The 27,386-nt window shown below is 58.0% G+C and overlaps 1 protein-coding gene across 3 annotated transcripts; it reads right to left on the bottom strand.

Annotated features, from left to right (window-relative positions):
• Nucleotides 1-343: 343 nt before the first annotated feature.
• Nucleotides 344-27,386, bottom strand: CHID1 (chitinase domain containing 1). 3 transcript variants are annotated; one of them, XR_012013791.1, is made up of 13 exons: nucleotides 27,255-27,386; nucleotides 19,978-20,129; nucleotides 19,314-19,463; nucleotides 18,926-19,058; nucleotides 18,159-18,203; nucleotides 17,569-17,675; nucleotides 17,166-17,227; nucleotides 13,924-14,016; nucleotides 9,498-9,599; nucleotides 8,762-8,917; nucleotides 987-1,092; nucleotides 707-749; nucleotides 344-521 (listed from the first exon to the last, which is right to left on the bottom strand). XR_012013791.1 is itself a non-coding variant. In XM_072790479.1 (13 exons), the coding sequence occupies exons 2-13, from the start codon at nucleotides 20,086-20,088 to the stop codon at nucleotides 423-425; spliced, it is 1,182 nt and encodes a 393-aa protein (XP_072646580.1). In that variant the 5' UTR covers nucleotides 20,089-20,129; nucleotides 27,255-27,386; the 3' UTR covers nucleotides 344-422. The 3 variants fall into 3 exon arrangements, 2 of the variants coding, with proteins under 2 accessions (XP_072646580.1, XP_072646581.1); XM_072790479.1 differs by having other exon boundaries at nucleotides 1,012-1,092; XM_072790480.1 differs by lacking the exon at nucleotides 27,255-27,386 and adding an exon at nucleotides 20,505-20,528 and having other exon boundaries at nucleotides 1,012-1,092.

Here is a 27,386-nt window from a genome sequence, read left to right as displayed (position 1 = left end):
GAACCTGACGCTCAGGCCATTGGCATCGATGGGCTCCCAGGAGTCCTTCTGCAGCCCAGGGCCTCTGGGTACAAGAACAGCTTCTGAGTTGGGCTCTGTACAGCAGCCCCCAAAGCCTTGTGGGGTGGTGACAAGCAGACTGGGCCAGCTGCGCAGTGAGAGGCCAAGGCCCCTCAGCACAGTTCCCGGGGTCCTGCCCCCACCGGAGCTATTACTAGCCGCAGGGAGGGGCCTGCGCTCTTTGGGCAACCCCGCCAGGATGGCCCCTCCCCACATCGCTGGTGAAGAGGCCTGGCTCCCAGGACCCCTTCACCACTGCACGGGGACCGTAGCACACACTGAATGGAAAACAGAAGAGTCTGTATTTCGCATGTCAAGTGACTCCAACGATTAGGAAAGCACCTATCTGCTTGGAGCGAGGCCTAGAGCAGGTCATAGAAGTAGTCGAGGCCCTGGCCCAGCTCCCACATGGACACTCCGACGCCCAGCTCCCGGGCCAGCTCCAGCCGTACCTGCACAGACTGGACCAACAGGCAGGCGTCAGCCCCACCTCTCACCCTCTGGCACCCCCTGCCACCAGGCAGTAGCAGGTCCGACCTGTGCTGACCTCCACCGCTCACCACAGCCTCACTGAGGGCAAGGGTCATCATAGGGTGGGGTTGTACCTCTTGCTTCACCCCCAGCATCAAGGCCGGCCCATGCGTACCTTCAGAGTTGGGTAGAAGACGATGTGCCTCCCACCACGGCTTCTGCAAAAGAGGACGAGGCTTTGCCTGCTGCCCACCTCTGCTTCTCCCACCACCCACCACCCCCACCCCAAGTGGAAGGGAGTGCTGGCCCCTCCTCTGCTTCCAGCAGAGATCTCAGATCCCATTGAAAGTCCCCTCCACGGGTCCTATTCCTTGGGCTGGCCCAGCCCTCAGGGGTGGTGGTAGAGCTTGTGCCCCCAGGGGCCCCTGGCCAGCCTGGGCAGGCTCACCCCTCACCTAGGGCCTCCTCCTGGACACTCACTTCTTGTACTCGAAGAAGTGCTCTGCTGCCTGGCTGTCCCAAATGATCCGGGGCCTGTGGTCCTTCAGCATCTGGATGTACCTGGGGGAGGCCAAGGCATGGTGTGGGAGTGGAGACAGCCCCAACAGCCAGAGGGGCAAGGCAGCTGAGGCTGTCACAGGGGCGGCAGAACTGGGTGGCTGTCAGCCCCTGTGGGTCCGGGCAGTGCTGGCAGCACGCCCAGCTGTGTGAGGGCCACGTGTGAACCCTGGACCCAGGAGCAATGGATAGGGCTTGGAGCCCTCAGCCCAGGCCTGTGTGAGCTCCCTTGGGGGTGGGGAAAAGACAGAGATTGGAGCAGCAGCCCCGGGGGCACCTGGAAGTTTGCTACCATGGGCTACACAGTGGAGTGTGGGACAGTACCAAAGGGCTGCATGTCCCACCTGGGTCTCATGCAGTGTCATCCCTGCTCCATGAGCATCCATGTGGGCACTGCTGAGTGCCACGGGAGAGGCAGTGGCATCTGCAGCTGTGAGGGGTGTTCAGGGCAAACCACAGGCCTCAGAGGAAGAACAGGCTCTGAAGGGGCAGCTCCCAGAGGTCCTGTGGCCCCCCAGCCTGGCTCTGGGGACAGAAGGCTGCAGCAGTGGTTTCTGGGCCCTTCCAGAGGCCAGGATATTCTGGAGTTGCCTTAAGCCTAGAGCAGCCCTTTCTAACTGCTGGAGCCAAGGCTCTGAGGCTGCAGAGCACAGGGGGCTTCCCGAGGTCAGATGCGTCAGTAAGGCACATTCAGTGTCTGTGTGCAGTCCTCCCTGGTGGCCACATGGGGGCAGGCAGGACAGGACGGGCACCTGCTATGCCCTGCAGTTCCCACCATCCAGAAGCATCCAATGATCAGTAATTAAAACACCCCTCTGTTCATTAATATTATTTGGGACTTTTGATCCCGTGCTAGGTGGCTGTGAGAAAAGTCCAGGGGGGCAGGGGGGTGGATGGGCCCTTGGGTTGGGGGCTGCTGAGGCTGGAGTCTGTGTCAGGGTTCAGTCCCTCCCCTCTGGGTGCCCTGATTGGGGCCACACAGACCCTCACGCTTGCCTGAGCACAGCCCTGGGAACCACCAAGCAGGCCCCGGGGACACAGAGAAGCCAGTGGGGAGAGGCCCCTTGGAAGGATGCAGAGCAGGGTGCAGATGGAGCCGGGTTGGGAGGAGCCGGCCTGGGAAGCAAAGGGAGCATGGAGCTGGGCACAGAAATAAGTAAGAAATATTTCAACAATATGGCCTGAGTGTTTCCCCAAAATCAGCACGTGCAAGGCCTCAAGTAGAGAGTGCACAGCTCCACTCCAAGGAACTGTCCACACCAGGCCAACTCACAGAACGTGGGTCAGTGGTCACTGGTCATGGGGGGAGGGGGGGCAAGGGGTGCTAAGAGGGTCCCGGGCTTTGTTTTGGGTGAAGAAAATGTGGGATTGAGGGGCTGGCTGCACAACTTAGTGCCATGCTGAGTTTTGGGGTGTGCAGGGTGTTTCCCCCCAAAAGTGACAAGGCTCAGATGGGAGGGCTCCAGGATGGCCAGACAGGACTCTGCATAAGACCTGGTGAAAACACGCCATAGAACGCAGGGACACCCGAGAGAGGATATTCCTGGGCCTTCCAGTGGGGGCAGCAGGGGTTGGGGCACAGAGACCACCTGCAGGCTGCTTAAGAGAGAGGACTCCAGCAGGAGACAGAAAATCAGGGCATGTCTGTGCAGGACCCACCCCAGCCAGGGAGGGAGGACCCCGAAGAGGATGAGAGGGGCGCAGGGGCCCCCTCACTCCCAAGGAAACTGACATGTGGCTTCTCGCCTTCAGTGGTGGGGCCTGAGGTCCCCCTGCACGCTAACAGGGACCCCTGCCCCTACGAGACCGGAGGCAAACGAGGTTGGGTAGAGTCTAAACCACCTGTACTGGACCGCTGCCAAGCTGGCCTTAGGACCTACACGAACCCCAGACCCCTGACCTCCCAGGACAAGAGGGCCTTGGCCTGATAAACACAAAGGGTGGGACCCACATGCCCAGAGGCCTCTCCTTGTCACCACTCCTGCTGCAGCCAGAGCCACCATGCCCTAGCCCCTGCCAACCCAGAGCTCCCTTGGAGTGGCTGCCCAACTCGGCATCCCTGAGGGCCCCATGGTGTGCAGCTGGGGCCGTGCCCTTGGCGACAGTCTTCTTGGGGTGCACAAAGTAGGGTCTCCCTGATGTAGGACCACACCATGAATCCAGCGGATGCCAGGCCAGCTGCTTCTCTGTGGGTGACACAAGAAGCCTGGGTGGCAGGCCCCACCCACAGGCAGCAGGGCTCCCCCAGCCCGGCTGGGATGGTGGCCTTCAGTAGGACACAGCAGCCACAGTGGAAGATGCCCACAGAACTGTGCCAATGGGTGCCCTGAAGCCAAGCAAGGTGCCCAAGGAGGTCCAGGATCCAGACAGGAGCAGGGCATGGAGTCGGACAAAAAGCCACGGAAAGTCAGCCTCTCCAGGCGGCTGGAGTGACACGAGGTGCAACAGAGCAACACCGGCAGAGCAGCTGTGCCTGCGTGGTTCACCCCACAGCTCCCTGCCCATGGGGCCTCATGTGGACCTGCAGTCCTCAACCGGGGAGAGTGGGAGGCCCAGGGCTGCCACAGGGACTGGCCTTGCGGGAAGCATCCATCCCCAAGCCCCTGCATGCCTGTGACCCCTGGTGCCCTGGCTCTCGAGACTGCCAAGCATGACCTGCCCTTTAGGGACCCATTTGGCTGTGCTCCAGCCAGGGCTGGCTTTAACTGGGGTCCAGGGGAGGATCCCTGAGCAGGGGCAGGAGAGGCCCAGCAGGGTGGGGGCTGCAGGCCCCAGAGGACATCTTGGCCTGCCAGGGAAGTAAGACAGCCTCTCAGGAAAGGCGCTTTGCAGGTATGGGGACCTACAGGTCAGTACCTAGACCACCTCACATCCTGGGGTGGGTGTGTGTTTCACAGCTACCCAGACTCTCCAAAGCTGGGAGTCACTGAGACACACAAAGGAGCTCCATGGTCACAAGAGGTCCGTGTGTTGCCCAGGGATGGCCAACAGAGACTAGTAAGTCAGGAGGGAAACTGAGCCACTGCAGATCATACCCCCCGCCCCCTGGGGCACCCTTGGCAAGGCCCAGAGCCCAGGCCTGGCTGGCAGAGGCCAGGAGACCACATGTCAGGCCTGAGGGAGCTGGCCTCTTGCCCCCGCCATGGGCTCTTGGCTCTGAGGCTGAGCAGATGGTGAGGCGGCTGATCCCGCACTCCCTGGAAGGGACCAGGGACACTTGCCACAAAGGATCTAGGTCCCAAGTGTCGGAGAGGCCAAGTCAGGATGGCAGATGACCCTGAAACAGGTTTCTCAGGCTTCTGTCAGCATGAAGGCTGAAGAGCCTGAGGGACTGTGGGGCTCCCCTGCACCCCATACCTGGACTGACTGCCTGGAAAAATCAGGTCAGGGGCAAGGAGGTGGAGTGAGACCCAGAGGTGCCTGAGGGGCACCTCCCTGTTGGTGTTGCAGGGGTGCTCACGCTGGCACATGGGCCAGCACCCATCACCCGCTGTGTGTCCTCTGTTCCTAGCAGGAGCTGCTGCTGTCCTTGGACTGGAGCTCTCATCTCTGGACTGACCTGGGGGGGTTGTGACCCCTCCCTAGGCTTGACTCCATCTCATGGAGGGAGGGGACATCCCTCCTGATCCCCTCCACAGGGGTGGCTCACTGTGACATGAACCCCAGGGAAGGTACTGTGTGGGAACCGTGCTCTGCCTGAGACCCCACTTTAGTAAAGATCCCCTAAACGTGAATCCAACTGCGTGGAGGCCTGTAGAGAGTGACCACACGGAGGGCCGCATGTCTGCCCCTCCACACCTCGTTCGGGGCTCAAGGCTCAAGGACCTCGTGTTGCAGCAACAGCCCTGACTGTCCCTGGGCCAGTGAGAAGCCCTTCCCCAGGACCCCATCCCTCTACTGCAGGCACCCTACCATGACCTGGGGCACAGCCTCTCCCGCCCACTGTGGAGGGCATGGCACCCAGCCTGCCAGGATCCAGGGGGGACCTCCAAGGGAGGGTAAAGCCAGGCAGGAGGCGGGCCCCCTGGGGCACCTGTATCCACCCTGACCCCACTGCACAGGCACATGGCACATCGGTGCAGCCTGTGCCCTCAGCCTGAGATCGCCCAGGAACAGGGGGACGAGCAGAGGGATAAGAGGGGCACGAGGAGAAACCCAGGAGCCACTATAGGACCAGAGTCTCTTGCCTGGTCTCAGGGCACCAGGCCTAGTCCCCTTCTACAGCGGAGCAGGTGGAGGCCCGGCGTGGACAGGAGCACAGCAAGGTCCTCTGTGGAGGTAATCTGGGGCAGCCCTACACTATGGCCCTCCCTAGAATCAGACATGACCCCTGCTGCTTCAAAATCCTCAGCCTAGGGATCCCTGGGAGGCGCAGCGGTTTGGCGCCTGCTTTGGCCCAGGGCGCGATCCTGGAGACCCAGGATCGAATCCCACATCGGGCTCCCAGTGCATGGAGCCTGCTTCTCCCTCTGCCTGTGTCTCTGCCTCTCTCTCTCTCTCTCTCTGTGTGACTATCGTAAGTAAATAAAAAACAAAACAAAACAAAATCCTCAGCCTCAGGTCACCACCTGGAGGCTGCAGTTCTGCACCTGTCTGCCTGCCACACACTGGTCACCTTCACCCAAGGCCCCTCAGCCGCTCTCTATAGGACCAACCCACTAGGCAGGACCAAAGTGGATACCGCTGCCTGACCCCATGTGCCCTGGAGGTGCATGAGCCACAGCCCTGCCACCTCAGCACTGTGCCGGGTCTGACCTACGGGAGGCCTCGCTGAGCTGCCACCTGCTCCCACCAAAGTGAGGCAGAGTCAGGGCAGTGGCGGTGGCCTCCTCCAGCCTGACTGGGCAGGGCAGCAGGTTCTCACCTGACACGCAAACCAGCCATGCCGCTGAGCCCCTAGACCACTCTCCAACCAAGCCACCGCCCTTAGACAAGCTGGAGTGGTACCGTCTCCCTCCTCTGACTCCCACCCGGACCTATCAGTGGGGCACAGCTGGGGAGGAACAGGACAGGGTGCAGCCTTCCGTCCCAGGCATATCTGAGGGCAGGTGGTGTGTGCACACATACTCACACACACCTTTGTCCCTGAGGCCCTGTCTCCTCACCTCCAATGGTCAGGGGCCAGACACTCGCGGCCAGTGGAGGCCGCCTGTCATATGTCTCAGGCTGGGCGTGCATGGGGTTCACTGCCAGACTAGGGTTAACAAGCCTGATGAGGGGCCACTGGGTAGCTCAGTTGGTTAAGCGGCTGCCTCTGGCTCAGGTCATGATTTCAGGGTCCTAGGATCGAGCCCGGCATAGGGTCCCTGCTCAACAGAGAGCCTATTTCTTCCTCTCTCTGCCTTGGCTCCCCCTGCTTGTGCTCTCGCTCTGTCTCCCTCCCTTTCTGTCATATAAATAAAAATCTTAAAAACAAACAAACAAACAAAAAAAAACCAAGCCTGATCCACTCCACATGCTGCTGCAGGCCCACATTTAGTTAATAAACAATAACTCTCTCTCCCTGAGGTGGTGGCAGAGATGAACTGTGTCCTTCAGATTCCAATGCTGGACTGCGGACCCCCAGCACCCTAGGATGTGGCCACATCTGGAAATGGGGTCTTTACAGAGGGGGTTTGAGGCAACTCGTGGTCACTGAGGTCCTAGTAAGAGGAGGACATCCTGGGGCTCCTGGGGGGCTCAGTGGATGAAGCATCTGCTTTCAGCTTAGGTCATGATCTCAGGGTCCTGGGATCGCGCCCTGTGTCGGGCTTCCTGCTCGGTGGGGAATCTGCTTCTCCCTCTGCCTCTGCCACTCCCTCTACTTGTGCGCGCTCTCTGTGTCTCAAATAAGTGAATAATATCTTTAAAAAAAGAGGAGAACATCAAGATACAGACACGCATGAAGGGACGACCCCATGAGGACTCAGGGCATGGCCATCCACACACATGCAGAGAGGCCTCAGGAGGACCCCACCTGCCTTTGCCTGGACCTTGGGCCTTGGCCTCCAGGATGGAGGACAGTGAGTGTCTGCAGTTTGTACGGTAGTGCTGGCTGACTGAGCCCCTCAGGATGCCCCTCATGGGTATTTCTCCTTGTCCTGGAGGCCCAACCCTCAGAGCAGGAGGGGCTTGGAGGAATCAGGAAAGGGGCAGGAGAAAACAGGGAAGCCCCCACCCCTCTGGGTAGGCAGCTGCAAGCACCCCTCAGGACCCCTGAGTCTAGCCAAAGGCCAAGCAGCCCTCCACCATGGAACAGCTGAAGGGAGTCGCCATGGACTACAAGTATAGACAGCCATAGAGAGGCCTGGTGGGGCAGCAGGCCCCAGCTGACATGTCACATCTCTGGTGGCGGCAGGTCTGCGGGGTCACCTGCAGAGACGCCCCCCTCCCCTTCAAGGACAGCTAGCTGCAACAGGAGCACACCCAGGCCACAGGGTCTGAACCCAATGTCCACAAACAGGACAGTTCTCCAGAAGAGTGGCCGGCTCACATGGTTTCCAGACGCCCCAAATGAAGGCTGAGAAGATTCAGGATTGCCAAAATGCCCAGTGCCCCAAAAGGCACAATTCACAATGTCTGGTGTCTAACGTGGTCTACAGAGCTCCGGCCAGACAGATGCACAGGCAGGAAAGCTACCAGCTAACTGGACCCAGGGCAGGCCTGACTCAGGGAGCAGCTGTCACAGCAGAGCCCACACTTGGAAAGGGCAGGAAACATGGAAGAAAAAGCCCAGCACCCACTTCTGGATGTGAGCAGGGAGGGGACAACACCTGAGGCACAGCACACAAGTGACCAGGGACCTTGACAATTCTGATGCAAACGAACAGAAAACATAACAAGTGTCAGTGGACAGGGGACACATCGACTGACCAGGCACACATATTTAAGGGCCCGAAAGAGAAAAAGAACGGGACAGAGGGGATCCCTGGGTGGCTCGGCAGTTTAACACCTGCCTTCAGCCCAGGGCAGATCCTGGAGTCTCGGGATCGAGTCCCACACTGGGCTTCCTGCATGGAGCCTGCTTCTCCCTCTGTCTGTCTCTGTCTCTCATGAATAAATAAATACAATCTTAAAAAAAAAAAAAAAAAAAAAAAGGACAGAAAGAGTATTTGAAGAAACTAGCCAAAATTTTTCTAAATTTCATTAAAAGTATGAACATACAGGTCCCAAAAAGTCAATGAAAATCAAGTGCAAAACACATAAAACCACACGAAGGGACACCAGAACCAAGCTGTGCCATCGCTGTCTCATTGGACAGGCTGTGGCAGGAAGATGGAGATGGAATAACCTAGAATCAACCATCTAGCAAAAATATCTTCCAGAAAATAAAAGCAAAACAAAGCTAAAAGAATGTGACACCAGCAGAACTGAAAGGCAAGAGACCTGAAGGGCTCCTTGGATGCGAGATGACCCATGAAAGTATGCACATGTGCAAGAGCCAAGGGCCTCTCAGGCCAGGCCCACCTGCCACTTGTACTGGGAAGGCAGTCTGCACACCTGCGGACAGGGCGGCAAGGGGCATCCCAGCTGCGGCCCTGGGGTGGTACCCCCCCAACCTGACAGGCTCAGCCCTGCCAGGCCGCTCGCTCCCTGGCTCTAAGGCACCACCTGCAGGAGACACTGGAATAAAGGCCCCAGGGCGCAGCCTGCACAGGCAGCCACCCTATGTTGTGGGGGGCCCTGGGCTTACCTGGCCCCAATGACGGGCTCGCGTGCATCCCTGGAGGCTGCATAGTCCATGCCATAGAGGTTGAGCCCCAGGAGGATCTTGCTCCGCCACTTGGACTTGGGGTCCAGGACCTGGACACAGGCTCGAACCCAGGACAATGGTGCATTGGGGCCAGGCCTGCAGGAGTGAGGGAGTGGGTTTCAGCAGTAGGCAGAGGTCATGGCGTGTACTGTGGGCACTCAGGCTGCAGCAGGAGGCCATGCGCAGTGGGAAGGAGGGCAGCAGACAGCAGGCCTTCTGCAGTGCCTTCCAGCTGGACCTCTGTCCACATCCGCTAGGCCCTGGCCTCCGGGGTGGGTGAGGCAGCAATGGGCAGCACTGTGACATTGCCTACACCCAAGGCTTCCTTGGAGGCAGCAAGCCCTGCCGACAGGAGCAATTCTTGGCAACAAGGCAGGCCCAGTGCCAATGGCCACCATGTTGGCCCAGATGGCCACCCCAGGATGGTCTTCCCATGAGGGCTGTCCTTTGCCCTCTATCCCATGCCCTGAAAATGTGAAGGCTGCCCAATGCAGGGGCAATTATGGGCTTCAGGCCCCCCGTATCCCTGGAACCAAAAGCTGATAGAAGTGTGGCCTTAAGCACGCTGGTGGGAAGCCAGGCTGTGCCCCTCTGCCTGTCCAATGTCCAGGCCCCAAAGAGAGCACCCCGGCACCAAGTCATGGAGCCCACCGGGCCCCTTAGTGCCTACACTCACTGCTGTGCTGTGGGGTAGTCATAGGTCATGAGGCTGAAGCCATCCAGCACAGGGGCCAGCTGCTCAAACTCCTTGTGTGTGAACATGCCCAGCTGGTCAGTCCTGCAAAACGGTAAGCAAAATTACCACTGCCCATCTCTCACAGCCTGGCCAGCCCCGCCCCAGTGGACACCCTAGTCCAACTAAAGACACAGCAAACTGGCTGTAGGGGCTCCCAGACCATGCCCCATCCTCCCTCCACTTTTGGGGGACTGCAGGCCACTTTTCCTGGAAAGTAACATGTCACTCGGGTATGGGGCACAGCCCTGGACGGAGTCAGGGCACATTCCAAGAGCAGGGGTAGGCTGAGAAGGCAACATCAAGCCCAATGTTGGTGGTCAAGCAAAGGCTCATTTCCTGCCTGTCCCCACCCTCCTCGCTGTGTATCCAAGGGCGAGACCAGCCCAGCTCCGGGATCACCTCATTCCCAAAGGTGTCCATCTACTAGCCTGCCTGCTCTGCCTGCAGCAACCCCTAAGAATGCCACATCCTGGGGGTTGGGGGTGTGTGGCTTTCCACACTGTGAGTAGAGACAGGACTCCTCTTCTTAGCCTGCACCCCAGGAACCCTGGTCAAGTGTGTCTCACTGCAAGGACCTCAAAGATGGTCATCCAATGGGACACAGGTGACCATGAGATACTGTCTCAAGGCAGCCCCACTCCAACCCAGGGCAGAGCTTCTCCAGCAGCTGCCTTTTGGGGAAGCAGCCAGGATGCCAGGCCCAGGGCCCCGAGACATGGGACACCTACAGGACCAGAAGATAAGCAGTGCTGGCAGGCCACAACCTCGTAGTCCCAACTCAGTGATGAGCATCAGACACAATAGGGTGCTGAGGGACACGTCTGGGGGCAGATGCTTTGCTGCGCCAGGACAGCCATATTCCCTGAGGCCACACTTGGGACAAGCCCCCCAATGTAAGGCGGAAGATTCTAGAGCCCAGCAGAAGGAAAACAGGCAACAGGTGGGTGTGTGAACACATCTCGTACCCTCTAGGATTCGGCCCTGCGGTGCCACAAGAAAGGCATGTATATTGGCTCTAGGAAGACACTTTCCATTTCAAAGGCTCACCTATCTCCAGGTGAGACATTCACGGAGGACCCCAGACACCTAGGCCCTGCCATTGCTGGATTCAGTGGCTCAGGAGGGAAGGCAGGGCTGTGGGCAGCAGTGTGGTGGTCCAGCGGGGAGCGCACCCCTTAGTCCCGTGTCTTAGTCCCCACAGTGCCCAGGGGGGCATCTGGTGCTAGACACCTTCCCTGCCCACCCAGGGTCCCAGAAATGCCAGGATCAGGTGTGTGGGGAAGGTCAGCTGGGAACAGGACTCAGGCAGGCAAGGGGCAGTGAGAAATGAGCTGGGAGGAGGCCTCCAGGTGGCAGAAGGCCTCGTGGCCATGGGCCCACCAGTGCTCAGAGCAGACACTCCTGATGACGGCCATGGAGGTCGGGGAGGCTGGTTTTTCAAGGCCCTTCTCCCATTAATACTTTGCCCCAAGAAGTCCACACCATAGAGATGCCTGCCGGAGAAGTCTGGACCAGGCTCACATCAGGCACAACTACTGGAGTCCCTCCTCCTTTGCCAAGTTCAGCAGCTGCCCAGTCAGAGGTGCTTTAGGCTTCATGGAGTCTGTCTCCCAACCCAACCTTCCCTTGTACCCAGCCGGGCACCCTTCCCGGGGCATCCAGCTCCTCCGGACCAGTCCTCCACACACGTACCAGCCTACTACCACAAGCTGGGCCCCTACACCTCTCCTCCTGGGATGGTCCTGGTCTGCCAGATGCTTCTTGCTGAGCCACCTTCTTTCCAACCCTGGGTATCTTTCCTTCCTGGAAGGCTGGGCAGCCATGCAGCCCAGCGTGGCTGCCCGAGACACCCACAGCTACCTGAAGTGGGGGAAGGGCACTCCAGGTGGGGCCCACAAATATCCTGCAGCCCTGTTCCCTCTCTAGATGGCTAAAGAGCACATGTGCAGTGTGCCTCTAGTTTCCTCAGAGAGGATCCTGTCCCAACTTCTTAGTCCTGTGGCCACAGGCTTGCAGCTTGACCCTCCCTGCTATCTTCCCCAAGACGCCACAGACCAGCCACCTACTAGTGGTAAACTCCAAGTCCTGCCCCTCACCAGCCCAGTCCCTGGACGCCACCCCCAGAGCGCCCTGATAGAGCAGCTCAGGGATGGTATGTGGAAGACAGAGGTCACTGACCCTACTCTCGCTCTCAGGGCACCCACGTCGGCTCCTCATAGGCCTGGTCACCCAAGCCCCTGACTGCCTCTTGCCTGCTCAACCCTGTGGCTCCTCCTCCAGCTGGAGCTAGTGTCTCCACTGGTGTAAAAGCTCCAGAGTGCCAGCTCCACTGGAGGCAGGGCTGTGACCTTGGGGGCAGGCTCAAGGTCAGCATGGCTACCGGAGCCCAGAGTCCCAGACACAGGCCCACAGCAGAGAAAAAGCATCACAGGCCTGCAGACCCCCTCCCAGAGCTGTTATTGTTCAGTGTGCCAGCAGCCAGCCTTTGTGAGGTGAATGATGAGCAGGACTATGTTCTGCAGCAGAAGACGTCAATAAGAAGCATTTATTGGGCTTCTCTGTTGGGGAGCTGTCAGCAAGTGTGTGTGTGGGGGGTTGATGTCAACAAGATGAGCTCCTGCCGGGCACTACCAGCCAGAGCCCTGGGGGAAAAGCGCTGGGCTGGCATACAGCCAGGACAGCACAGACCAGGCCCATACCCCCCCAACCAGGATGCCTAGAACCCCCACCCTGAGCCCCGACCACACTGGCCATGTGGTCTGCACACCGCCCTTCAGCTGCCTTTGGAAGGTATATCATCCCTTGGTGGCCACAGGGTGAGAGGCAGGCCATCCACTTCCTGCCTAGGTGCCAGAAGCTTGGGGGTAAGAATCCCTGGACACAGAGGCGCCGGCAGGAAAGATGCACCCCACTGCAGCCTTCCAGGCCAGGCCCAGGGAGTGGCCCTGAGGGGCGTCCAGCACCCGACGCTCCCACTCTCTCCAGCATATCCTCTGTACCCCTGCCCTATGTATGTGCTAGAAGCTGCTAGGCTCTACGGAGAGGGCTGCAGGCAGGCACCCCAGCCCCACCAGCCCTCTGCCCAAGGAGATGCCCCCAGACTCTGAGGAGCTTATCTCCTGCACCCATTCCACAGACGGCTCCTGACCACAAAAGGCGACAGGGTCTTAACCTGGCCAAGCACCCCATTCCCCAAACCACGCACAGAAACTGGGAGACCCAGGAAATGGGTGCCAAGCACCGCAGCCAAGCTCACAGATTCTAGAGGGTCTGCTCCTCAACCTCCCCAGAGCAAAAGCTGCTCTTCCAGCCCCAGCTCTAACCTCAGGTGGCCATAAGAGCCTCTGCCTCATTGGACCCAGCCTCAGGACACACAAGTACCCCCCCACACACACACACAGATGTGCACGTGTGTTTGTACATGTGAGATGAAGGACGGACGGGTGGGGCTCCAGCTGGGCTCTTTCCTAGGCTGAGCAGTCTGCCTTGCTCCAGGAGGGAGGTGCCAGCATGTGGGACCCTCCCCACTGGGGACCCAGAAAATGTGGGGAGGACACTCAGACAGCAGGCCAATGCCCAGGTGATGCAAGGGAGCCACATGTACAACCCATGGTCTCTGCCGGCATGCAGCAGGGACGGTGGGGCCTGAGGGCCAGGCAGGTGCTATTGACAGGGAATATCTGTCTCAGCTGCTAGAGTGCCCCACAGGCACTTCTACGAGCCCATCAGCCTGTGAACCACAGCTAGAAATCACAGGCCCCAGCTCCCCAGGGGAGTACCCATGTTGCTCCCACAAACTGGCACACCATCCTGCTGCTACTCCACACGGTGGGGGCCCAGCGTCAACCTGCAATCTCCTCCCCAACAACACCCTCCCATTTGACCTTCGGTCTACCCCTGGTCCTCACAACCCACCTGGAGCATCCCTGGTGCCTAGCACCGGTGACACCCTGGGTGGAGGGGACGTGGGCCTAGGCTGCCTGTTGTTCCCTAGGTTCCAGAAGGGCTGCCTCCACCAGGCTGGGAAGGGTGAATAGTCAGGACGGTGAAGGAGGTGGTGTGACCACACAGCCTTGACCTGCCTAGGGCATGGCAGGTTTGGATTCATCCTAAAGCCCTGCAGTGTGGTGAAGCTCCAGGGCTGCAGCCGAGAATGGAAGTGTCTAAAAGATGCACCCCTCAAATTTGTGAACTTCTGATGTCTTTTAACAATTGGGTGGAAGGGCGTAGCTTTCCACTGCGGACCTGTGAAGATGTGCTGTCGTGGCTGACTTGGGTCCCCGTCTCTAGCATCCAGTGTCTACCCACCCGGGGCTGCTGTTGACCAGGAAGGATCTACTCCACCCCCAGCAAGCATGGCACTTACCCCGGAGTGACAGCCGGAGGGATGACCAGGATGGCCAACAGCCGGGCTTGGTGCAGGGCCTCAGCCAGGTGGGTAAGCATGTGGATGAGGCCCCTGCAAAGAACCAGGAGATCAAGAACAAGAAGTCAGGCCACTGGACCCAGACCCGCTACAGGGCACACACCCCTTCACGGGCACTTTCTGCCCTAGAAGGTTCCAATGTGGCCCTGTGCACTGCAGATGCTCGACCACCAGGGCAGCCCAGCAGGTCCTGTGGGGGTTATTCTCCACCCAAACTGGGCCTACTCAGAACTTGGCTGGTCCCTGTCCCTCCTCACTCAGAGTCACCCTGAGAATAGCATGGGAAAAAAAGGGGTGTCTGGGCAGCACCCCCACCACCTCTGGACTCTCCCAGACAGTGTGGCCAGAGGGTGAGAAAAGACCCACATGCATGTGCCCAGCATGCTGACCTGCCATTGGCCAGGCCAGCGCAGGCCATGAATGCCACAAGACTTACTGGGTGCCACGCATCACCTGAGAGGTGCCTCAGGACCAGCATAGTGAAGGCAGCTCCACCAACCAGGTCTTGGCTTGAGGGGGAGTCCTAGCCTAACACCCCAAAGCACAGGCCTCAACTACCCAGCCCCCCTCATGTGGCACCCCCCCAGCCTGGAAGACATCCAGACTCAGCCGTCTGTCTCAGTCCTAGGTAGGGGGCATCCCCAGTCCCGGGGCACACGGAAGTAACACCTGGGGTGGGCATCAGGTATCACTCTCCTCTTGTGTCTGGACACATCTCAAAAGGAAGTGGGCCAGCAGGTAGGGGAGAGAGAGGGAGCTGGAGTCATGGGCTCCTCTGGCCCCTAGAGGCACGGCAGGTATGCCCAGTGGAATGGGGACTAGTTCGGCTCCGGGGACCACCTATCAGGCAACTCCCCTCCCCTCAGGCCACACAGTGAGGACTAGGACCGTAAAGTGACTAGTGTCCATGAGCCCTGAAGGTGGCAGGCCCAAGCTCTGTGTGTTCCCTCTGGCCTGGCCCTAGTCTGTAGAGCATGGGGAGTCCATCCTCCACACACAGCTCAGAGGGTCTAAGGCACTGAGACTCTCGCTGGCAGGGACAGTGGGGCTGTCCTGGCCACCCTTGCATGGCCAGGGCGTGGGGCCCAGTGCCCACCTCCAGGCCCCACCCCACACAAGTGTGCAGAGTACAGCTGCAGGTGCAGCCCCAGCTGTCTTGGCAAGAACAGGACGGGTACAGCTAGATCACGGCTCAGCAGGAGTGATCTCTGGTGTCACGGTGTCTCTCCTGCAAGGAGGCGGCTTGGGGTATGGTCAAGCCCTTGGGGACCATGTGCCCCATCAGCTCTGCCCATAGATGTCACACTGTCTGTAACACTGTCACTGTCACTTGCTTTCCTGGCTTTCTGGATGGCCCTAGGACTGCATGCTTATGAGAAGGCAAGGGTGGTCTTGTGCCCCTGGGGCAGTACCCACCAGGTGGGAACCTGTGGCCACCTGTGCCCCCACAGAACAGGCTGCCACACCTTAGGTACGAAGGGAGGGGACCAGGCCACTCACTAGAGCTGGGCACCATCCCTGACTGCTCCAACTGCTCAGCCCACCTGGTCCTCTCCAGAGGACTTCTGTGGGAGGCCTGGGGGACCCAGAGTCCAGGGTGTTATGGAGATGCTGTACCATTGTCCCTGCCATTCCACATAGGCCATGTGCCCCACAGCATTTGTCCACAACGGCCTTTCCAGGCTGACTTTTGCAGACAGAAGCAGTACCCTCGAACACCTAGCCACAAGCCTCAATGAGGGTGACATGGCAGGGGCTGGGGGGTGGGGAGAGCAATGGCCTTGTGAAATGTTCTCATCATGCCATGCCACACCACAGCTTGGCCCATTCTGTCCTGGGAGACGGCTCCCACGTAGCAATGTGCCCAGAGACATCTGTCACGCTGGCTGCTCTCTGCTCCATCCACCTGGCCCGACTGCCCTGCTGGCTGCCCCCTCATCACATGCTTGCTATATCTTGGCTACGGCCCAGGTAAACCCGTGCTGCCTGCTGTGAACGAGGGCAGAATGAAGCTGTCTGGTAAGAAGCTTCAGGGGAAGATCCTGCTCTTTCTGCTCAGAAGGTGCTGGGAGGTTGCCTCGTCAGGGCCGTTGCCCTGCAAGGATCACGGCACAGCCTTGGGGGGATAGGTGAGGAGGGTCTCTCGGCCAAGAGCCGGGGCCCCTGATGTGCTGGCCCTGTGCATGCACAAGGAACCCCTCAACTTGGCTCTCACAATCTCTACCAATTCTTCCCCCACAAACTGGGCCTCAGAGCCCTCCCAGGAGTCGGGGCTTTGGCCCAAGTGGGTAGGAGCCCCCAGGCATGCCTGTCTCCAGGCACAGATGAAAGCCAATAGCACACCTTCCACCTGCACCCGGTGAGAGGAGACCTGCTTGGGTACACCGCCTCTGAGTGGGCAGAGAATGGCCTGCAGCTGCAGAAGGCCAGAAGGGGGGCCACCCTAAGCCAGAGCTCCCGCTGAGGCATGGAGAAAGAAGGGGTGGGGTGGGGGGGCAGCTTTGAGCTGGGAGTCTTTCAGGCAGAAAAGGGAAGGGATGGCTAGTTCCAGAACTGGGGGTAGCTGGCAACCAGCCTCTGACACCCCCAGCACTGTGTGGGTTACATCACTGCTCCGCCAGGTGAACACTCAAGATACCCTGGGCAGGAGAGCTTGGTAGCCGCCCTGTCCTTTGTGGGGCTGACCCCCTATGTCCCTGCCAGAAGAGGGTGGTGGCTGCTGCAGGTGACACCTCACCACTCCTGCCTTGCCTGGTCACTGTGGTCACAGGCAGGTAGGTGCCACCACAAGGGGAGCACACAGAACCTGCAGGCCTGGGAGGCTGATTCTTGTCCAAGATGACTGTGGCCACACTCAACGGACCTCTTCTCAATGTCCCTAGGAAAGCTCCATCACACTCAGCAAAGGAGTTCCTGCTTATGCCCAAGCCTGACATTGCCATCACCGCCTGGGCCATAGTTCTCCCACACGGCATTCTTGGTGACGCTTATCATACTCCCTTTACCATCCATGCAGGCATCCTGGCTGACAAAGCAGCGTGGTCAGAGCCAGACGCTGGCCCTTGGCTGTTTCTGAGGTGTCATCCCTGCCCCCAAGTGTAGACTGTGGGAGGAAGACCCTCCCCACAGTGGCCCTCCCTCCAAGACACCAGGGGGCCAGGAAGAGCACAGAGCCCACTCACACATGCTTCTGGCTCAGCAGCTGGCTCCAGACCTCCACCACGAAGCCGTCAAAGTGTTGGCTCTGAAAGGCACAGGGCAGTTGAAGAGGTTCCAACGACCTCAGAGGGACAGGTGGAAAGGCAACAGAGCCGGCCACGCAGTGAAGTCATGGCAGGCTCAGAAGCCCCTCTGAAGGGAGCAGTGTGGGGGTCCCCACAGGAGCCAGGAGCAGAGGGATCAGCCCTCATGTGTCCTGTCTACTCATATGCCGCTCCAACCCCAACCCCTGGGGGCGAGAAGGGCCAGGAGGGCAGCGGGCAGCTGGGTATCACCCAAGAAAAGCCTCCCCAGCACGAAGGACCTCTGTGCTCAAGAGGAAGCCTAGGGCAGCCGGTGTTGGCCCCATGCAGTGCCAAGGCTCACCTTGGCCACCTGGACCATGGTCTTGCCAAGCTCTTCTATCTCGTCCTCACTGTCCAAGACGTTCCGGAAGTCCTCATGAGTCCAGTCCTCAAACAGGAGTCGGGGCACTTGGGGGATAGACCCACACAGCGACTGTGACCCTTCTGTACTTGGCCCTGCCCTCAGGGCAGCCCTTGGCCAGCAGAGTAGAGTGACCACACCGCTGAGCACTCACATGGCCTGGCAAGGGAGGGGCATCAGGTAATGCCAACCTCTTTTTCCCCTCACACACCAAGTCACTGAGTGCCCAGACCCCAGCTCCTCTAGCTCCTCACTGCCTGGCTTCTGCTGGACCGTCTTCCACCCTGATGGGTCCCTACCTGGCCCTACTGCCCATGGCTCCTTCTGTTCAGTTGTCACCTGCTCCCCTGCTCCAATCTCTAGACCCTACTAATACCACTGTACTTTGGGAAACTCTTGCCAGCTGTAAGCTCCAGGACTGGGCAGGGTAGGGTTGGCAACACTCTCAGTCTGGTCCTGCCAGGGCCTCTACCTCACAGCATGTAGCTTAAGGGCTAGGTACCCTAACAGCCCAGGCCCACTGGACTTACCTATACGTAAGCCCTTGGCCTGCTTCCTGACCGCCCGCATCCACCCTGTAGGACAGGAAGACAACAGTCAATGCAGGGGCACAGCCACTCACTCACATGAAGACTCACTCCTCCCCCAACGTAGAAAATGCTGGGGCCCCTGCAGTGGAAGTGCAGAGGGGAAGCAGCAAGAGAGAATCTGTAAGTCAACCTCCTCCTCTTCCTTTCTCCCTCCTCCCTTCCCCTCTCCTCTCCCTGCAGAGCCTCCAGGGCAGGTCAGACCACTGGGCCACTAGGCGGAAGGAGATGGTGTTGGCCACATCTGGAGAAAAGTGGCCTCTGAGGGGGCTGGGACTGTTTCCTGGAGCTAAAGAGTGCCTAAGGTCCAGGTCCCATTGCAGCCCAGCCTGTGTCCTCTGACACTGCCCTCCCTCCCAGTATTGAGGGACGGCCTTAGGTCTTGGAACACCAGAAATAGCTAACACACCCTCTCTCTAAACCCAAAAGGGGGGATGGCTATGTAAACTTGGGCGCATGCTCACAGAAGTAGCTGTCAAGACATTTGGGCCCTCCTGGACACTTCCTCCTTGGACCCTGTGTACAAACTGCCAAGGGGGACAGGGCTTGGGCCAATGCCAGATAGTCTCTCTCTCTCTCACACTCACACTCATACACACACACACAAAACGAGACAGAGGGTCACACTCTCACACTCACACACATACAGACATGCGCTCACACCCTCCTGGGCCCTCAGGATGAGCACAGATGAGCAGCAACATGAGAACCTTGGTCCACGTCGTGAAGGCCTGTGACCTCGAACATCTCCCGACCTCGCCGCTTCAGTTGCAGCCACACAGGTGAGATCTGTGTGAACTTGCCCCCGAAGACCTTTGCAACATCGTAGCCATGGCTGTTCCACTGGCAGAAAATGGAAAACAAGTGAGCACGCTTGCAGCTGGGGACAAAGGGCCCTAGAGACTGAACTGGGACACAACAGGATCACCTATGCCACATGGGACAAGCCCCCAGAAAACTCTTGGGACAGCTGTCACTTCGTCGGGAGACCCCTCTACCACTGCACCTGCATAGCAGCAACCCAATGAAGTGAGGACACAGATCCCAGTGGCCACCTTGCCTTTGAGATCTCTCTCTCCTCCCCAGGGACTTACTTACTGGAGTGACATAGCCCAGGACGTCCCCAGCAAAGTGCCTCTCCCGGGCCTTCGGTGAGCAGTAGCTACGATGCTCCAGAACCACATCCTCAGCCCTAAGCTCCGTCACCACCAGACCTCGGTCTTGAACAGGTTTCTCTGAAAACTGAGTCTAAAACAAAAGCAACAAGACAAAGTAGTCAGGGCCTGCCAACCACATGTAAAACATGGGACCCAGAGGAATAGCAAGTCTTCTGATCAGCCAGGCACTGTGTCCTGTAATGAATAAGGTGCTGCTGACCGGAGACCACCAGGAAAGACCCACCCTTGAGGAGCTGACAATCCTTGGGGACTCACTCTCCCATCCCAGAAAAACGGTACAAAAGCACAGCCCATCTGTCTGATCTGCTTGACCACTGCTCTGCAAGGCAGGATGGGAGTGCGAGCATGGGGAGAAGCAGAGGCGAGGTGAGGGCCAACATCCGAGCCAGTAGGGGTGGGCACACCATCAGCCCCAGCGCCAGAAGTTACTCCCTCCCAGGCCACCAGCCGGAGTCCTGAACACTACTAGCTGGCCACCTAAGGAGGCCAAGGCCCCAGCCTCCCGGCTTACAGAGTGTTACATCACAGGCCTCAGCACTCAACCCCAAGGGCCAGGAAGAGGCCAACCCCCAGACCACCCCTACCTTCTCCAGCAGCGTCTTTGAGGCAGCCTTTTTGGCGTCTGACTTTGACAGAGTAGTATGAACAGAGCTGCAGGCCAGAGCAAGCCAGAGCATGCTGAGCAGCATCCTCATGGTGGAAGTTACAGTGCGGTCCAACTTCGGGGGCCAGGGGGCTGTAGGGAGAGCAGAGCACGTGACCACCAGGAGTGTGAGGTGACCCCTCTGCCAAATGGAACACCTCATAGGGCCTAGGTCCTTGTGGCACTAGGCTGGGCACTGGCCCCAGGACAGAGCCGTACCCTGGGCCCACCCTGGCGGCCCTCCCAGCCTCTGGCACTGCTGGGCCCTCCTTCCTCAGATGCCCAGAAAGGGGCCTCCCTGCTGCTAGTCAGTGCCATCCCCCACTGCCTCAGGGCTACCCTTACCAGAGGCAGCCAACCAGAACGGTGGCTGCTCCCCACTGACCCAAAGAACTACAGGCTACTAGAGAGATTAAGTGTGAAAGAGCAGTGCCACGGAAAGGACTAGAGGAAAATAAGAGTGCTTGCCTCTGTTAACTCAGGATAGAGAAGGCTCTTCCAAGTACATCAGCAGTGTGGAGGTTAAAGAACACACCAATGGAATTCATTACATAGAAATGTGACACTTTCATTTAGAAAACAAAAAAACAAGTATAAAGAGATAATAAACCAGAAAAAAAATTAGAACATACTTCACAATGTGTTCCTATCCGTCATCTATTCATTATAAGCAAAGAACTCTTACAAATCAAGAATAAGACGCTCTAATAAAAAACGCTCTACTACAAAAATATAGGAAACGAAGGTGTAGTCACCTCTTATTCCCTAACACCCACCAGGTACCCCACACAGACATGCTATCTAAATACCCTGTAAAGCCAGGCATACCCCATAATAGAGATACTATGTAATACAGACACATTGTAACATAAAGATATCCCATAATGCAGAAGTACCTCACGTTATACACACCCAAGATACAGAGATGCCTATAGCATACACAGATGCCCTGGAATCACAGAGACACCTTGGAATACACAGAAACACCCTGGAATACACAGAGATTCCCTAGAATACACAGAGATCCCCTGGAACACGCAGAGACCCCCTGGAACACGCAGAGGCACCCTGGAATACACAGAGTTCCCCTGGAACACGCAGAAACACCCTGGAATACACAGAGATCCCCTAGAACAGAGAGAGGCGCCTTGGAAAACACAGAGATCCCCTGGAATACACAGAGATCCCCTGGAACACGCAGAGGCGCCCTGGAATACACAAAGATCCCCTGAAATATGCAGAGATCTCCTGGGATAGGCAGAGGCGCCCTGGAATACATGGAGATCCACTGGAATACACGGAGATCCCCTGGAATATGCAAAGATCCCCTGGAATAGACAGAGGCGCCCTGGAATACACAGAGATCCCCTGGAATATGCAGAGATCCCCTGGAATACGCAGAGATACCTTGGAATATGCAGATACACCCTGGAACAGACAGAGGCGCTTTGGAATACACAGAGATCCACTGGAATACACAGAGATCCCCTGGAATATGCAGAGATCCCCTGGAATACGCAGAGATACCCTGGAACAGACAGAGGTGCCTCAGAATACACAGAGATCCCCTGGAACACACAGAGATTCTTTGGAATATGCAGACATCCCCTGGAACAGACAGAGGCGCCATGGAATATACAGAGATCTCCTGGAACATACAGAGGTGTCCTGGAATACACAGAGATCCCCTGGAATACACAGACATGCCCCGGAACAGACAGAGGTACCCTGGAATATACAGAGATCCCCTGGAACACGCAGAGATACCCTGGAATATGCAGACATCCCCTGGAACAGACAGAGGCGCCATGGAATATACAGAGATCCCCTGGAATACACAGAGGCACCCTGGAATACACAGAGATCCCCTGGAATACACAGAGGCACCCTGGAATACACAGACACCCCCTGGAACACACAGAGGCACCCAGAATACACAGAGATCTCCCAGAATACACAGAGATCCCTTGGAACACGCAGAGGCGCCCTGGAATACCCAGAGCTCCCCTGGAATACACAGAGATCCCCTGGAATACACAGAGGCATCCTGGAATACACAGACACCCCCTGGAACACACAGAGGCACCCAGAATACACAGAGATCTCCCAGAATACACAGAGATCCCTTGGAACACGCAGAGGCGCCCTGGAATACCCAGAGCTCCCCTGGAATACACAGAGATCCCCTGGAATACACAGAGGCATCCTGGAATACACAGACACCCCCTGGAACACACAGAGGCACCCAGAATACACAGAGATCTCCCAGAATACACAGAGATCCCTTGGAACACGCAGAGGCGCCCTGGAATACCCAGAGCTCCCCTGGAATACACAGAGATCCCCTGGAATACACAGAGGCACCCTGGAATACACAGACACCCCCTGGAACACACAGAGGCACCCAGAATACACAGAGATCTCCCAGAATACACAGAGATCCCTTGGAACACGCAGAGGCGCCCTGGAATACACAGAGGCACCCTGGAATACACAGAGATCCCCTGGAATACACAGAGGCACCCTGGAATACACAGACACCCCCTGGAACACACAGAGGCACCCAGAATACACAGAGGTCTCCCAGAATACACAGAGATCCCTTGGAACACGCAGAGGCGCCCTGGAATACCCAGAGCTCCCCTGGAATGTGCAGAGGCACCTTGGAATTCACAGAGACACCCTCTAACATACAGAGGTGCCCTAAGCCCTAGAAACCGCACCTCAGCCTCACCAGCAATCACAGGAGCTGACACAGTGTTGGTGAGGACTAAAGAGAATGATACTGATGGCGCGGACCTGGGACAGCAGCAATTCTCAAGAGCTGTTGCTGGGAATTCAATTTGTGAAAATCTTTTGGATGACAATCTATTCATAAATATACTTTCCAACCTAGGTTTCCTTTCACAAATTACACTTTGGGGGACTTCTGCACTTACATGGAAAACGCATAAGGAGGTTCATCACAGCACCATATAAACAGATTAACACGCACTTCCGTACCCTGTGGACAGGCACTGTGATGCTTGCAGTGCACCGGTCAGTGCACATGTTACAAAATGTACATATGCAACAGGATCCCAGCTTTATGTAAGAATTCCCATGTGCACATACACCTACAGAGAGAGTACAGAAAGGGTGATGCTAAAAAGTAAAAGAGGAGGCTATCTGAACTGCTGATCATTGTGTGTCTTTTTGGCTTTAGCTCTATTTTCTGGCCTCCCTACCCTGGACTTCTATGAGCTTGCAGTTTACTTTTAGGTTCTGCCTCCACCCCTCTCCCCCGGCAATTCCGCCTCGTTTTTCACTCAAGGCAGTCAAGGAACAAGCAGGCCCAGGCTGACTGCAGTCCTTAATGAGCCCTTAAGGTGTGTAAGTGTGAAGAGTATCTTGGTCCCCAGACGCACAGCTCTGGCGGACTGCCCCTTCCAGACCACCTAAGGAGTCACTTAGTGGCAGAGCCACTCCCTGCAGGCCCCGGGGAGCCAGCCTAGCCTCCTGCCAGCAGGCAGGCATATGGCCTTTCCTCTGGCTATGGGGTCTCCAGAGCCCCAGTCGGGCAGGGTGTGCCCTGTCAGGTGCTGGCAGACAGGATCTCCGCAGGACTCACCCCCTCATCCCCTTCACCCTGTTGACGTCCTGGCCAGAAGCCTGATTTCACCTCCTCCAAAACCTCCTTTCCAGCCACTTCCCTTCATGGTGCACCACAGGCCGCACAGCTTTGGGCTGTGGGGATGGATACAAAGACCCAGGCCCAGATTGTCATCCTCCCCCCACCTCCTCAGCGACACTTCCTGGCATCAGAGTCATCAAGAACAACAGTCCCCGCCCCCTCCCATCTTGGGGCCACAGCTCTGACTTGGGCTCCCTGTCACAGCCGAGGGCAGGTTACACAGAACACACCTGGTCAGGCTTACACCTCAGCTGCCAAGCTATGAGGGGCTGACTCTAGGAAGCCTGGCCCCACGAGGGCAGAAAAACAACATGAACAAACATGTTTGCGTAGGGGGCTGCAGAGCTGAGAGGACAGCTGTGCGTGCAGGGACAACTGCATCTGCTAGTAGGAGCCATGTAGAGTAGGGGGAGGATTCCTCAGACAGGCACCCCCATCTTTGACCCTAGCCCCCTTGGGTCCACTCCATGACCTCAGGTTCCTCCTCAGCTCCAGGGTGGAGGTTGGGTTCGAGGATGGAAGATATGAGAAACCCAGTAGGAGGGCGGTCCTCAAGCCATCCACAGTGGCCTGCGGTGTGCCCCAGCAGCCTTCTCACCCTTGGTCCGTGGCCTGCCACCCCACCTGCTGCCTGCCCACCCAAAGACCCCTCTGCTTGTGGCTCACCTGCTCCTTGCCCTGTGATTTCACACTATGGAGAAGGAAGAAAGAGGAAAGGGTGGAGATGGGACTGGTCTGGAAGAAGTGAGATGGATCCCCTCTGAACCCAGTGGAGGGGGCAACAGAAAGAGCCAGACTGAGCTCAAGGTCCGGTGGCACTGGACTGTGCCTGGTGGCCAGCCCTGGGATGAGGCGTGATGGCTTTATGAGCCAGCTACTCATGAATGCCAGGCTACTCCCTAACTGGCCATGAACTTTTCAGACCTGACGCAAGGTGGTGAGAACACAGCAGGTGACCTGCCATGACACGTGGGGTGCTCGAGCAGCAGTGAGGCCCCTTGTCTGGCACTTCTGATGGCTCCCTGCTGTGCACCGTGGGCCTGGCCACTTTACCTGAGGCCCGAGGACAAATTCTCCCATCGTGCTCTCCACAGAGCCCTGCTCTTACGGCAGTTTCCTCCACAGATGCAATGATCTCCTTTAGGCAGCAAGGGGCCTGCAGAGTGCAGTGTGGAGTGACCGCTTCAGGTCTGTGATCACCTAGTGGGCCTCTGGGAGGCAGGCGTCTCTGATCTGCTCTAACAACGGAGCCCCACTATTCCAGGGACTCCAAGTGTGCTGACCAAAGGACAGCAAGTCACAACAGTAACTTTCAAATGTTTTGAGACTCACACTAAGAATGTGCCATAGCCCAGGACATGTGTGCATGTGCCATATGTGCATACATGTATGCGTCAAATGAAAGCCGCTAACCAGAGCTAACCCTGCTCTGGGATGCACTGACAATTCTTCTATTTCGTTTTTAAGAAACTGATTTTAAGGGGGCCTGGGTGGCTTGGTCAGTTGAGTATCTGACTCTTGGTGTTGGGTCAGGTGATGGTCTCAGGGTCATGGGATCAAATGTTGGGCTCCATGCTCAACGGGGAGTCTGCTTTCCGTCTGCCCCTCCCCTCACTCGTGTGCATGCATGTGTGTTCACTCTCTGAAACAAATGGATAAATCTTAAAAAAAAAAAAAGAAAATTGATTTTTATCCATCAATTGGTCTCATTATTCAGTAATATGCAGTTTGAGAAACAGTAACCAACGTGCCCTGTGTGTCACCAAAACGCGGCTAGACCATGAGCCAATTTTCTGATTGAGTAGGGCTGTTCCTGCACCAAGTGTGATAAAACGGTCAGTCACACGCATTCTCACCTTTAAGCACAAGTCTCGGAGCCAACTATATTCCTGGGTGAGGTGTGAGCGCACTCTGGGAAGTGAAGGCAGTGTAAGAGGCAGGATGAGCACAGCCCTGGGACATTTATTGACCACGTGTCACCCATCAAAACCCGGGACACAGGAACCAAAGTAAATCCCACTCAGAGGTGAAGGAGCTGCAGTGCACGACCACCGCACTACACTAACTCAACGGAGCGATGGACGCAGGATGCCACAGACAGCTCATGGTCCAGCTGTGCCACCAACCCAGTCCCCTGGCTCTGTGGGAAGCAAGAGGCCGCCGAGTCACCCTCCAGTGTGAGAGGTCTACAGCTGTTGAGCCCAGGGCCGAGTGCACCCCAACAAGCACCGGGCCACCTGCCCCGCACTCTGGCCTGGCCTCTGGGGACAGCAGTCACACGCACCTCAGTCACAGGAAGCGTGCTGCTCACACTTGTCTCTTACTCAGGTGCTTACTTACTCCCACACCCTCTTGCACAAACTGGCTCTCACACCACCACTCTCGCACACTCGTTCTCTCACAGGTCCCACACGCTCACGCCTGCATGCTCACACACCAGCCCCACTCTCCCGCACGCTCACACCCCTTCTCTCACAGGCCCCTCACGCTCACACCCCGACACACCAGCCCCACTCTCCCACACGCTCACACCCCTTCTCTCACAGGCCGCACACGCTCACTCTCTCTCACACACCAGCCCCTCACGCTCACACCCCCGACACACCAGCCCCACTCTCCCGCACGCTCACACCCCTTCTCTCACAGGCCCCACACGCTCACACCCTCTCACACACCAGCCCCTCACGCTCACACCCGCACACTCACACTAGTCCTTCACACCCCGACACACCAGCTCCACTCTCCCGCACGCTCATGCCGCACTCTCACACACCAGTTCCACCCTCACATCAGCCCCTCACCCCTGACATACCAGCCCCACTCTCCTGCACGCTCACACCCCTTCTCTCACAGGCCGCACACGCTCTCACACCAGCTCCTCACGCTCACACCCCCGACACACCAGCCCCACTCTCCTGCACTCACACCCTTTCTCTCACAGGCCCCACACACTCACACACTCTCACACACCAGCCTCTCTCACACCCGCACACTCACACTAGTCCTTCACACCCCGACACACCAGCTCCACTCTCCGGCACGCTCATGCCGCGCTCTCACACACCAGTTCCTCCCTCACACCAGCCCCTCACCCCCGACACACCAGCCCCACTCTCCTGCACTCACACCCTTTCTCTCACAGGCCGCACACGCTCACACCCTCTCTCACACACCAGCCCCACACGCTCACCCCTCTCACACACCAGCCTCTCTCACACCCGCACACTCACACTAGTCCTTCACACCCCGACACACCAGCTCCACTCTCCGGCACGCTCATGCCGCGCTCTCACACACCAGTTCCTCCCTCACACCAGCCCCACTCTCCCGCACGCTCACACCCGCACTCACAGCCCCCACACGCTCACCCCCTCATCCACGCTCCATCTCTCACACCCGCGCTCACTCCCTGCGCGCCTCCTGCTCTCACACGCGTCCCCCGCGAGCCCACTTCGCGGCGCGGAACTGGGGCAGGGCGAGAAGGAGGAGCAGCCGCAGAGACGCGGGGCGCGGACGCCACCCCGGCCGGCCACCGCCGGGCTCACCTTCATGTCCCGGAGGCCGGCCGGACCACCGTCGCGCGCGGCCGGAAGGCGCTCACGGGCGCCGCCGGAAGTCCCGCCCCAGGACGCTGGAGCGCCGCCGCCGCGCACAGCACTCTGGGGTCGGGGCGGGGC

The sequence above is a fragment of the Canis lupus genome, chromosome 21, assembly GCF_048164855.1.
Source record: "Canis lupus baileyi chromosome 21, mCanLup2.hap1, whole genome shotgun sequence".
NCBI classification, from domain to species: Eukaryota; Metazoa; Chordata; class Mammalia; order Carnivora; family Canidae; genus Canis; species Canis lupus.
This window is presented reverse-complemented; position numbering and strand designations above follow the sequence as displayed.

Excerpts from the sequence above, each read along its gene's own strand:
- CHID1 (XM_072790479.1), bottom strand. The coding sequence starts at position 20,088 with ATGAGGATGCTGCTCAGCATGCTCTGGCTTGCTCTGGCCTGCAGCTCT. Across the intron at positions 19,059-19,313 it reads TCCTGGGCTATGTCACTCCA|TGGAACAGCCATGGCTACGA; the intron begins GTAAGTAAGTCC and ends ATTTTCTGCCAG. Across the intron at positions 1,093-8,761 it reads GAGCCCGTCATTGGGGCCAG|GTACATCCAGATGCTGAAGG; the intron begins GTAAGCCCAGGG and ends GGCCTCCCCCAG.